Source organism: Channa argus, chromosome 10 (genome assembly GCF_033026475.1).
Source record: "Channa argus isolate prfri chromosome 10, Channa argus male v1.0, whole genome shotgun sequence".
NCBI lineage: Eukaryota > Metazoa > Chordata > Actinopteri > Anabantiformes > Channidae > Channa > Channa argus.
The window spans coordinates 2832715-2846262 of NC_090206.1; the positions used below are offsets into that span (position 1 = coordinate 2832715).

General features: G+C 40.8%; 1 protein-coding gene across 2 annotated transcripts; it reads right to left on the reverse strand.

Annotated features, from left to right (window-relative positions):
• Window positions 1-1892: 1892 nt before the first annotated feature.
• immt (inner membrane protein, mitochondrial (mitofilin)) lies at window positions 1893-13000 on the reverse strand. 2 transcript variants are annotated; one of them, XM_067519019.1, is made up of 14 exons: window positions 12841-13000; window positions 11410-11477; window positions 11120-11297; window positions 10704-10845; window positions 8979-9071; window positions 8334-8486; window positions 8117-8250; window positions 7362-7465; window positions 7009-7144; window positions 5518-5647; window positions 5159-5382; window positions 4935-5066; window positions 4253-4382; window positions 1893-2956 (listed from the first exon to the last, which is right to left on the reverse strand). In XM_067519019.1, the coding sequence occupies exons 1-14, from the start codon at window positions 12880-12882 to the stop codon at window positions 2349-2351; spliced, it is 2274 nt and encodes a 757-aa protein (XP_067375120.1). In that variant the 5' UTR covers window positions 12883-13000; the 3' UTR covers window positions 1893-2348. The 2 variants fall into 2 exon arrangements, with proteins under 2 accessions (XP_067375120.1, XP_067375119.1); XM_067519018.1 differs by having other exon boundaries at window positions 11108-11297.
• Window positions 13001-13548: the final 548 nt, after the last annotated feature.

Here is a 13548-nt window from a genome sequence, read left to right on the forward strand (position 1 = left end):
TTTGGGAGACCACCTACAGAGCATTCTTGTCATCATCCATTCGTGCATCACAGACTGCTCCACAGACTCTATCTACACAGTTTTGCAGCATCTTTAAACCATAAACTCTAATTTTGTCATTAGGGAAGCTCATCGGGCATTAACAATATGTGATGGTGCTTCCTTATTTGATTATATACGGTCAGATTTAACGTTGGTTCAGTCAGCGGGTACTTTCTTGTTCTCCCACCTTTTATTAGGGATTTTGATCTTGACTGTGGTTATCTTCACATCCGAAATCAACATTATCAGGTATTCCAGCTTTTATCATCCGACTTGGTTTTATTGTCAGTGACTTGATTTGTATTTTCATAAAATGTGTGTCTCTCTTAATTATACAATGGCTTCAGAAAGTATTCGGAGACCTTCTCTTCATAGACGTTCACACAGCTGGAAAGTCAAATCTGTGTCAGTGCACAAAGAAATTAACGCAACAGTTTGCGTCAAGCTTTTTCAATTATGACAATGTCAAATTAAGTTGAAGCAACAAACTACACTGTGTTGAGGGAAACAGCATTTCTGCTAGAAATAAATGCAATTTTATTTACCACCCACCTAATTGTTGGCATTAAAAACACAAGTTTTTAAGTCAACTACTCATAATATTAAGTTGCTCTAATTAGGTTTTTCCAGTTTTTATAAAAATTAACTTTCAAGTCACATGTACTTAATTATACAAGTACAAGTACATATCTTTTATGTTTACAAGCAGATTTAACTTGAGTTGTCTAAATAGATTTTTGAGATAATTTTTTTTTTTTCAATTATATTGTGCTAGGGAAAAACATTTGCAAAAAAAGGGATCAGGAGAAAGTTGTAAACAATAAATCCAAAGGGAATCCTAAACACCACTACAATACTAATATTCATACCATCTTCTGCAGCAGGTTTTGCAGACATCACAGCAACAATGGAGAAACAAGCTAGAGATTTAGAGGATCTCTGTATCTACAGTATCTCTGTTTGAAATGCTTTTTGGTCAACAGCAACAGTCTAAATTTAGTCTAAAAGTAGGGGAGGGGGGAAAGTAGAGAGAGGGACAAGAGAAAAGTACAAAGTTAACAGAAATCTAAAAAAGTAGATTAGCAGCAGGATTAAATGCAAAAGAGGAAACGGGGGAAAAAAACAGAAAAGCAAAGAGAAAGCAAAAATAGAAAAGAAATAGAAAGAAAAGAGAAAGTTAGAAACAGGGATAAAAGAAAAGAGAAAGCTAAGAGCAGGAGAAAAGAAAAAGAAAGTTAGAAACGGGATAAAAGAAAAGAGAAAGTTAGAAACGGGATAAAAACAAAAGAGAAAGCTAAAAGCGGGAAAAAAGAAAAAGAAAGTTAGAAACGGGATAAAAAGAAAAGAGAAAGTAGCAGAATAACAGACAAAAAAACAAAACAAAAGAGAAAGTAAAGTGTAATATATACCGATGAACCATGATCATCTCACTCAAAGGGCACCTGGAAGTGGGTGGGATATATATTAGGCAGCGAATATTTTGTCCCAGATATTGATGTGTTGGAAGCAGAAAACATGGGCAAGGTGATTTTCACGAGGGCCAAATTGTGATGGCTCGACAACTGCGTCCCCCCTGCAGCTCTTCTGGCAAGTCCTTAGTCTTCAGGGGTCAGGACGAAATCAAATCAAAATATGTCCAAGGAAGGAAAACAGTTGTCAGGCTCATATGATTTGAGGTACCACCTACCTAAACAGTGTTGCTGACCAAGTACACAGCTTCATTCACCATGAAACACTGGGAAAAAATGGTTTAAGAAACAAAACAATGTAAGAATATATAAGTGACTGCAACCTCAACACCTCTGTCATTATTTGAAATGGTTTATCCAGCAATAAAGAGATTCAGCAAACATTTTTCTTCATGATTTATTGGAACATGTGCAGCATTGACAAAAATAAAATGCAGCATTATATATATTCTTGAATTAATGATAGGATTATTTTTTCCATAACACACAACAAAATCATCCAGAAATAAATACCTGGAGCAAAACCTGTGGGCCTTAACTGACTAGACTACACTGAGAGGGTGCTTCAGTTGTACAATTTACAATCATCCACAGCGGCTTAGTGCTTTAAAACTATTTAACTTACGTTGAATCTTAACATCGATAACTTGGTTAACTTCAGTTTAAAGGAAACTCCCAGTGAAAATCTCTATCCAATATTTCCTGTTTCAAATCCAAGCTGACGCCATCGGCTTTTCTGCACAAGGATGCAAGTACCATTCCCCTTGATACAAAAAAATTTGAAAATGATAGTGGACTGTTCCTTTAAGTTTTGCCAGAGATAAGTGAGGAAGCAGCCTATGGAACCTGCGTGGTTCCTAACCCCACAGCATTTGCATAAGCGGACAACAAGCTGACTATCTGTCTGGTTTCCAGTGTGAGTCTGGCTTCAGTCAGCCAGTCCTCTGCCACTCTCCTGGCCTCTCCTCTCAACTGGTTCACCAGCTTAGCTGCTAGCTCCAGATCCCCATGCTCTAAGCAGTAACTAGCATATGAAAGAAGCTTGAATGTGTCTAAATCCTCAGCGCTCAACTGACCGGGTGGAGCTTCCTGTTTAGCCTCAAACAACAGTGCGGCCTGAAGGTAGGACAAGAAATACTGGTACAAGGAGTTGTGAGACTCATCAATGAGCGCGACTCGCCGAGCCAGTGATCTCAGCGAGTTGAAGCGGGTGCGGAGGGAGGCCTCGCTGTACACGCCACGCTGCAGGGATTCTTCTGGAAGAGCTGATGCTAGAGCCAAGGCGAACTCATTGCCCTGGCAACTGACGCGCACAGACTGAGCCGCACTCTCTAGAGGCACGGTGGGAGAATCGGCCTCCGCAGTCTTTAGAGTGTAGCCGAGAGCCTCCACTGAGAGCCAGAGCTGGTGGGCTTTACGGGCCTCCTCCTCCGCCACCACGTGACCTAAAGGTGAACCAGGGTGACAGGTTTAAAGCACCACATCATCTTTGCAAATACTGTTTCTACTCCAAGTCCCTGCTTTTTTTATCTTTTATATCAAACCTACTCATTTCCCCCCTGATCACTGCATATTCCTTTTATGGTTTGTGTGTTTATAATCAGATTCTGTTTCCCTGTTTTCTTAACCGCACCGAGGATAATCAGCTTCTTTGTGCTGCAAACTACTGGTGCTGACAGGCTGACATGCAGCTCAAAGTGTTTGTTTTGGTAATTAGTAACGCAGCTATTTCTCCAAATCATGTCCATGTGTCCATACGTCCATATATGTCCCAGAGGATTTCTACAGGGATTTTTGACTGCAGGAACTCATCTTAACCCTATTGGCTCATGTTCTGCTCGCTTCCCCGCAAAAATGCTGTGACAAAGTTTAACAACAGGCAAAAACCGAAGCAAAAGTGAGCTTACTCCTTTACATTAAGACATTTTCAACAAAACAGAGGAAAATCAGTGTCCTGGTTATTTACGTGTGTGTTTATCATGTTATAAATATCATGTTAATTTCTTGCTGGTATTGTGAATGTAGTATCAATCTGAGTCGGAGACAAGTTTTTGGAGCTAAATTGAGCAACAAGTCAAGTTTAAGGTTCTTGCAGGGGAAGCAGGGAGGTGCATGTTGGATTGGTTACAGATAAATACAGTCTCCTCTCAATCATACACGCATGGGTGTACAGCAACTAAGGGCGGTGACCCACCCAGCCGAGCGTCAGCGGTCGGCCAACATCTGCCTGTCTTACTCTTTGCAGCGTGTTCTGCCCCAGAGCACTAGTCCGACCCCTGTCTTTGGCTTTCCAGATAATTCAACATGTGGAATTGGTGCCGTAAGCAAACACAAACAAGAACCGACCACCGTTACTCTACAAGTTTAGGTTTCTAAACCTAAACCTGTGTTTTCTCTGGTTGTATGCAAAAATGTTAGCAAATCTGTATCTCAAGCTAATGAGGCCAAAACACAGATGGAGAAACCACATCACCTACATAATACGCATCTTTTGAAGGGATCTCCTGTATTAATAGGTGGAATGATTATTGGCCTTAAACCTATTTCAGTGTTTGTATGTTTCAGTGTTAAAAGTGTCGTTTTAAGGCTGATTAAAACATTCTGAACCCAGCTTTAACGTCTGGGCTTTGTCTTTACGTGATATATAAACCAGTTTAGGTCTAATCCACATAGTAGTGATAATTCCAATGGTCTTTCTCTGCTCCTTTACAGCAGAAAGTAGTGTAGTGTGTGTCTCTTACTGTCAATGGCCTCCTCTATCCCCTTCAGTCTTGCATAGGCAGAGTTCATATCCAGAGTGAAGTTATCCAGCTGTTCCTGGCTGAGCTGACGGTAGCGGGTCTCCTGCTCCAGCGTCTTACTGCTCAGGACCTGAACACAACCCACAGCACAGCTTTGTAAGTGTGCGGAACACTTTTCAAAACTACCTTGTTTAGTCTGGGTGAACCTAACTCTGGTTCGAGTTCCCCCTTGGTGCAGTTTAATGAATACAGCAATCACATGTGAATGCAAACCAAGACCCTCACGCCTAGACCCTTTGCTCCATGTGGTTTTGGTCTGGTCCCAAGTTTGCTGTGAGAACATAATTTAACATGGCTCCGGCCCAAAAAAACATGTTTGTGTCATTTGAAGTATTTGCAGAATCTGCTGCAATGTTGTTCAGATAATATCCACAATTAGGAACAAAATCTAAATGTCCAGTTGTTTCAAAGCAACTTTTCACTAATAGGAATATTCACTACTTCTGTGTTTACTTTTGTGTTCCTGACCCAACAACATCTCATGATACATTTTGGTGTACTTCATTTTTTTAAGCTTTAAGCAATAATTTAGACCAGTCAGTACTCAGAAAACAGTCAAAGAACAGATGTGCAGACACAGAATTTACTCATCTGTGTGTGTTATGCTTCGATGTGTGCAGACCTGCTCAGCCTCAGTCCTTAGCTCTTGCTCCTGGACTTTGAGAACATCTCGGACATGGTCTGTGTGAGCAGCAGCCTGACGCCGAAGCTGAGTCCTCATCTCCGCCTCCATCACTTCCCTTAGCTCAGCCAGCTACACACACACACACACACACACACACACACTATTACTGCTTCTTGTCTCAGAAGCCCAAACACAGCTGCCTGTGAAGGTCTGCTCGGTACCTTCTTCTCCTGCTCCAGCCGAGTATCCTCCTTGACATGCTGTATGGTAGAGTTGATTGCTTTGTCCAGGTTTTTCTGGTCCTCCAGCTTCTGCTGCTCCAGTGCTGCATCAATATGGATCTGCTCCCTGACCCTCTGCTCAGCCAGTTCCCGATTGAGCTGGTCAATCCGACGGTGTGCATGGGCGATCAGGGCATTGAGGTCATCCACTGACAGTTTACCAGCTCAAACACACAAAGACACAAAGTTCTAATGCAAAAATGTCTCTGACTTTTTATGTTTAAGAACTTGCCTTTCATGTACTAAATACAAATTGTACCACTCTACAATTGTGTGTGTGTGTGTGTGTGTGTTCTTACTAAGCCCCTTCCAGTTGGCTTGGATATCTGGAGTAAGGCTGCTTACTTCCCTCTGGAACTGTTGCTTGGCTTCGTTTACCAGTTCAGTGTACTGAGAGACAATCTTGGCTTCTGACTCAGCAGACTGCACCTACAACACACAAACACAAACACACTAAGTTACAAACAATAAAAGAACATGCACGGTGTTTCTGTTAAGGAATACATAACCTGATGGAGCCGGCACAGACAACCCTCTCTCACTCTCTGCAATCTTTATTACTGCAACTTCAGATCTACAAGTGGCATCAATATAACAACCACAACAGTTTGGCCCAACACTCACGCAACCTTAAACCTACTACTGCACTGACGACACAGCAAAACACACGCTCGTGTTCTCATTTTACACCCAGACAATATCTTATGTCTTAAATACCTTAGGGACTTTATGGAGGTTATTGAGTTTATTCTAATTATTGCTGTGAAATCATATCAAAAGTGAGATGTGAGCAGCACATTAGCTCTACTGAAGCAACATGTGCGGAGCTTGACAGCGTGAGTGACTGATTCTCAGCATTTTAAATGCACTAACAGACTGCACTCCTTCTATGTGAAGTTACAGTTGTGGTGAACAACTTTTAATGATTTTTCAATGTTTTTATCTAAATGCCGATCTGAGAAAAAAAAACGACAGTAAAAGTAGTTTATTAAAACACCTGAATGTGAAAGAGTAATGTCAGCTCTGCCCGCAGTGACCAGTAATTACTTTGAACACACTGAAACAAAAGCTGTCTGTACGTTATGACAACCACTGAGATTTGTCACATAACTGAGCAAGTTCAGGTGGAGTCTGTCAGGAGCCTCCACACTAAACCAGCGCTGCTCCCTCTTTCAGCTTAATCAGTAAACCACATCAGATGGAGAAAAAAAAAAAGGATCAGTGAACGACTGTGACTGTTTTTATAATCATTTTAAAACCTCACCCAGTGATTAATGACAGGATTAAAGCATTAAAGTATTATAACACACTTATTTGATAATAATACATTTTATTATATATTTTATTATAAACAGAATCATCTCAAAAATGTCCCGTAATCATAAATTCAGTGTAGATAGAACATGCGATTATTCTGCTGGACAATCTGCAATTCACTGTGATTGAAACATTTTCTTTTTTGATGGCCCTGTTGTAATGGATATATTTTAACCGGAACCCTCGCTGATGGATCAGGTAGATGTGTGGTGTGTTGGCTGATGTGTTTTTAATAGTTTTTGGACAACAACAGAGGTATCTGGGGTCAAGCACAGAGTGAATGCAGGCAGCAGACTGCCAGCTAACCCAATTACTTAGAACATGACTGATATCCTTTAAAACTGACTCCCACTGGGGTCAATGTTTTTAAATTAATTAAAAAAAAAAAAAAACGACATCCCTATTGCCAATATTAACTTTAACATAAACTCTGTTTTCAGTTATCTTTTGTTGTACTAAAATAATGTCCTTACCTTAGCGACCACTTTGTCCAAGTCCACTGTCATGTTATGGAGATTCTCCTCTGCTGCTAAAACCAGTGGGCGGACAGTCCTGACCTTCAGCCCTTTAGACTTCTCAATCACCGACCTTAGATTGTCCAAAGCTTCACTGCAAGGACAAAGACAGGAAAAAGATGGTAAATCAATGATACAGACATCGCTAAAACTCTTGGTCTACTTAAAAAAGTTAGACAAAACACCCACGGTTATCTGTTAAATAGGGTGAAATTGAAAAAAGTTGATCGCAACTCATTCAAAAGAACAAGAACAATAAAATTATTTTGATATCTTGTGTGTACTGTATTAACACCATATGGGGGTCTTACTTGGCTTTCAGCAGAGCAGCTCCAGCATCACTCACAGCTGAGGTTCTGTCAGCAAGAGTTGCTTGTAGATCCTTCCACTGGGCAGACTTCTCCAGAGGTGGAACCTGGATTTAATGATACAGCAGCGATGGCACAGGAAGCACTGGTGACTTGTTTGGTTGTCAGGTTGAGGGTCTTTAATTACAGTAGCACCGAACAGAGATGTCTCCAGCTGAGATTACGAATGGGTCATAATTTAAAAACTGTACTGACTAACATAAAGCAGACTCGGGCACTTTCTTTACTGTTAGGTCTCAACTTGCTGGTCCTCTCTCTACATTGCAGCCATTAACTGTGGAGAAAATCGAACGCTATATTAAATACAAAAAAATTATTTGGTCGCACTAGCAAGTTCAGAATGGGGTTGAAAAAAATAGGTAGGTAGTTTCACCTGTCACTAATAAACCTGTGTCTGTTCTTAGCCAGAGACGGTTTGTAATAGAAGACGCTACACTGCTTCTAAGTAGTGTTGATCCAGGAACAGAAATAAATATGGCACATACTTTTTAAGTAGGATTCAGCTGTTATTTCAGTGTATCAGAAACATCCAACGACCTTTACTGCAGGTAAATAAGTCTCGAGTGATGATGATGATGATGATGATGAGACAATGTAGTGTATTAAGACACTCAAACTTCCAGATTAGCACTGTGTCCACCTGCTGGCTCTGGCACTAACACAAAGTCATTTACACAGATCATTACTGTGGCCTGTACCTCTGCTTCCATGGCTTCCTTCAGCTTGTGTGTATGCTGCGTGATCGCCTGCAGGGCTGCTTCTTGAGCTCCGATGGCCTGCAGTGTGGCTTTGGCAGAGCTGGCCAAGGAGTCTTCAAGACTGGCTGATACAGCTGCAAAGCAGACAAAGAGGCAGACATCAAATATACACGCTTGTTTTGGTGGCTGTGTGTGTTTTGCAGTGTGTCCAGCCTACATGCTACAACATTTTGCTCTTCTTGGTCTTGTTGAGCCAGTCTCGCTGCCACTTCTTCCACTGGCCGCTCTTTCAGTGCTTCCGTTGACGCTGGTGACTCTGTAGCAGAGTGAAGAGGGGTCTCCTTGTTGTCATGGCACTCTTTACACTCCTCTACAGAAAATACACAAAGACACAATGCAACCTGTATTTCACTAAATACTTTTAATGCAATCCAGTAATTTTATACACATCGGAAAACATCATTATCAGTCGTCTAGGAATTTTTCTGAGTCTGCACGGAGGCTGTGTGTTTTGTGCTGTGATATATATATAGTGCAGGAATGCACATCTAGTGAACAGAGCCCCTATTCATTTTCTTGTAGTTTTTAAATGAACAGAACTCTTTCAGCACATTCATGCACATCTCAGGCAGTGCAGCTGGTTTCGGTGCACCAAACATAAAAGCAATGAGAGCTGTGACTGCTTTTCTGAAGTAATTTTGGAGGGAAATTATATTGTTTAATGCACTGGCAGATTAACAATTGTCAACAAAGTTCCTGTTTCTGTAAAAGTCATGACATTTATATCTTGGACAATGTAGCAAATATATGAGTGAAGAAAGCGTGAAATGGCCTTTAATGTCAACGTGTGGAGAGGTGTCACCTTTGACTACTGCTGCCCTGGTGTCACATGGAGCAGGGACTGACTGGACCTCACTGATGGCTGAGATGATATGAGTTGCCTCTATCGAAGCCTCTGGATCACACACAAATACAGAAAGGTTAAGTCAGTTAGTTGAATGATGTTAGTCTGTGTGATAACACTCACATGGATCAACTGTAGGATGACTGACTACACAGAAAAATGATCTTGATTTAGGAAGGAAAAGGAGCGGTGACGTTCCTTAGTTGTTGTTATTGGCAACAAATCCTAAAGAGACTAAACCAACAATCAACTGCTTCAACTAACCCGACTGTCTGAATCCAGGACCTGATTTCCTGAGCTGTATTGTCCAAAGACACATCTGCGAGTCACATTGTTAGACTCAGTGACAAAAACATGGACACTGTACATAATCTCCAGCTAATATTTAAATAGAGTACGAAAAGAATAGAACTAAATATCAATTACTAAGCAATAACAGTTAAAGTTAAAAACTGATTAACAAGAAATAAAGAAATGTTGTTGCCACAATGTCCCTCAATGACAGTCTCCTTCTGTGTGTTGTCCTTTATAGTTTCATCACTATGGTGTAGTGAAAAGCACAGGAGCACAGTAATCTACAGGAAATCTAGACTACAACAGGAGTCACCTTACCCTGAGGCATCTCTGTGGGTGCAGAAAAACAACAGAGTGCACATCAAACACTGACATTTTAACACAACTATATCAAACACAAACAACCTCAATGAAGACCAGGATTTAACAACATGGCTCAGTTGTCCTCCCTCTACGAATAGGGGTCATAAAAAAAACCCTGAGGGGAGTCAAACTAGTAGAGAGATAAATAGTTAGATACTTTATTAGTGTGGCTGTGTAATAATCATTACAACATGCTTATTTCAAAGTAATGTTTACACTTTCTTATGATCCCAGTGAAAATGTTACTGGATACATGCTTTTTCTGAGCTGTTCTATTCTTCTCCGTCACATTCTGCGACTTCCAGCCCTTCTACTATCATGCCAGCTTGGACGCTGCTGCTGTAGAAATCTATTAATATTCAAAGAGCATGGCTATATTAGCCATATTTCTCCTGCCTGCCAATAATAGCTATGTTCGTCTATCCACCAACACACTGCACAGCCTTTAGGTTCAAGTCACTGTCAAAACAAATAACAAAACGCTGCAAAAACTGACTAATTAAGCGGAAATAGTTGAAATTATCTGACTGGTCAGTTGAGTGAGCCTTTCCCAAAAGCAGGTACCTGTACTGCTGCCAGTGCTCTTCGATGAGTCTCACTTCACAGGAGGCCCTAACAGCAACTCTCCACAGTAAGATAAGTTTTGAAAAATGTTCTAGAAAGGTGGCAGTGCGACCTATCCAGCTCTGACTGTTTCTCTTTTCTTTTCTAGGTTATTATTTGTCTCAGGGTCTAGGTGGTAAAAGCAATTTGATTCTGCTACACACCTCCTAAGTAAGGATGTGGACCTGGACCTAACCTGAACTACTACAATACAAACAAAGTTACATGATGTAGCTTTAAAGAAATTACCAGAGTCATAATAAACAGGAGTCATAATAAAGAGCAAATGCAGTATAAAAACAAATGTCCTGTCTGAGGTGATCTCACCATCAGGCTAGTGATGCCCCCTCCCAGCCCCCTGCTACTTGCATGCTAGAGCAGCAGTTGCTAATAACCCAATTAACTGCTTTTCAGGAGACCTACCCTCTATACTCTGGGCAGGCTGTGCAGGGATAGAACTTGTCTCTTTGGCTGGACTTCCTGCTTCCTCCAACTTTTTCAAAGACTTGCCTTTGGACACCTTCACCGGTTTTTCCAGCATTGAAGGAGGCTGGACGAACTCCGTCTACATAGTATAAAGATACAACATAGACATCTTGCACACAGTAGATACTACAGTTTTATCCAAGATTAGAAAAAGTACAGCCTTTAAATACATTTTAAACTGTATAACCAAACAAGATACATAAAACACAGTGAAGTAGAAAACAAAAGGACATCACAAGGTTCCTCTCCCTTTTCCATTTTTCTTTTAGCCCATGATGCACACTGTGATGTAAAACATAAGAGCTAGCCTCTGCCTAAGTACACCATAAGCCCACCCTGACCTGTTTCCTTACAGGGGAGCCATAATCTTGAGAAGCAGGACCCAAAGCCAGACCCAGCAGCCAGTCTGAGTATGGAACATTTCTCTCCACAGCTGCTCTAAACTTGTGGTCCCATTTGGCGTAGAGTATTGTTCCACCAATGCCTCCACCTACTGTAAGCAAGCCAGCAGCTACCACTTTCCCAGCACCACTGTGGTGGAAAAGAACACACATGAATCTCATGCCAATATATCATGTCATGATAATATGGAAACGGTTGAATATAATTTGCAAGCACACCATTCGTGTATGACGTGTATTACCTGCTACGTCCTGTTGTGTAGTGCCGGTGGTGTTGCAGATTGATTAAAGGGGTTTTCCCACAGTTCTTCTGGAGAAGAGGAGGCACAAAAACAGTGAGAAAGAGAGATAAATATATATTAACTAACATTAAAACATCAAATCTTCAACATCAGAAACACACATAAATGCATGCCTGTGTCATAACTGATGTGTGTACTTTAGTGTAAACGTTTCCTTCTCTGGCTATGTGCACACCCTTGGCCTAAGGAGAACCACTTTCTTTCTGATCAACTGAGAAACTAAGGACTTTTACAACCTCTTTAAATCTAGTATGACTCATCCTAACCCCAGAAGTGGGAGTTACACTGGCCGAGGGACGAAAAAACCACTGGGGAACAGTTTGACCAGATTTATGTGACTGCGAGTTGCTGTACATTTGAGATCTGATTGGTAACGTCATTCTGTTTATGCTGCACATTGGTGAGTCGCACAGCTATAACTTATCTGGAAGTTATAGTTATAGCCACCAACCACACCAAACAAGTGACTCTATGTGGCACATTCTAAAAAAACAGATTGATATAAAACAATTGTTTTCACTTTTTTCCCCCTCTTTCTAAATTTCATAATAGCTTAGTACTTAATGGCCAAGTCCACTGACAACATAGTGTAATAATTGTGTTTGTTGCACGTGTATATGAAAGATAATAAACATCCTCATGTTAAAATATCTGCATCAAGCGGAAAAGCGCCTCCAGAGATTATATTCAGAAGGAAATTTTCAGTTTAGATGATGAAATCTGGAGGACCAGGTTGGCCAAGCATACAACCGCACTGTGAGCAGAACGTCATCATGTGAACTGAAAACGCCACATGATGCGGTTCGTGTTCGATTCAGCCTTCGGGTTTTAGCTGCAGTGGTAAAATGTTGAGCCATGCTTCTCACACACAGGGGAGAGTGAAGTGCCAGACTCCAAGAGGATTTCAAAGAACGTTAGTTCGTTAATCAGAAATATAGGCAAATCAGCATACTGGACATCATAGCTCATTTAAAAGACTGCAAACATAGAACATTGTGCTACGGTTTGGTTAAAATGCTATACACTTGTATCGATGACTTTTTCCACATCGTAATCTGACCTGACCTCTCCACAGTAGCTCAGCTTGTTAGCTTAGCCATCTGTCAGAGGAAGCTAACTAGCTAGCCTTGACATCATGCACTGTTCTCGCTCGTCATTCTTGGTGGATTAAATAAAGTAAATTAGAGTCGCGTTAAAGATACGATTTGACGTTAGGCATCATTTCAGGGTTCCCTATACGCCCTTCTATACGATAAAATTCGCTGTGACACCTTGAGTCAGTCTGTGGGTCATTGAATGACAACATGCTAATGCCAACATGGTAGCTGACGGTGGGAAAGTGGCGGTTAGCTACGAAGGCACGCGTCTTACCCGGGCTGTGACATTAGCTCCTCTCAGACAAGCCCTCAACATGGTCCTGAGTCACTTTATTCTCAAATCCCAAGCAATTTACCCTGCACACCAAAATTGCAATATTTTCCTCCCTCCTGTCTTCTTCTCGAGTTCTTACTTTCTCTTCTTCTACTTAGAAATTTCAAATAGCTGCGTGTACAACACTGCCCCCTCTGTTAGCAGGCGGAATGAGCGCTGTCTTCTGTAAAGAATCACTGTCGAGTTACAACCGCGCAAAACTAAAACTAAAGCAGGAACTGTCAGTTTAAACTAACCCATTTAATCATATTTCAATGATTTGGTTATTGTTTTAATCGTTTTATCAAAATTAAAAAAATAATTCACCCAAATGTGGTTGTGGGACTAGGGCTCTGTGAACTCAACATTGAAGAAAAATGTTTTCAATTTGAAATTAATAGTACGTCCCCTAGCTTATACCTATAGCACATTGTTAAACGACTAAGAAAAAGAATAAACAAATGTCCAGATATTTTTTCAAACTCTCAAAGATGGAAATTATGGCAAAACTAATTTATAATGAATAAGGGCTGTGTTACTATAGAAACTGTGTGAAACAAAACCATCTGTTGATAAAGGCGGAGCTGATTTTAACAGATTTATGTACAGAGAGCTTGTGAAACCTTAAAACATAGTTTATTATTTTGTATTAAAAACCGGTATCTGTAA

Excerpts from the sequence above, each read along its gene's own strand:
- immt (XM_067519018.1), bottom strand. The coding sequence starts at position 12,882 with ATGTTGAGGGCTTGTCTGAGAGGAGCTAATGTCACAGCCCGG. Across the intron at positions 11,478-12,840 it reads GAGCTAATGTCACAGCCCGG|AAGAACTGTGGGAAAACCCC; the intron begins GTAAGACGCGTG and ends CCTCTTCTCCAG. Across the intron at positions 2,957-4,252 it reads GATAGAGGAGGCCATTGACA|GTCACGTGGTGGCGGAGGAG; the intron begins GTAAGAGACACA and ends GTTCACCTTTAG.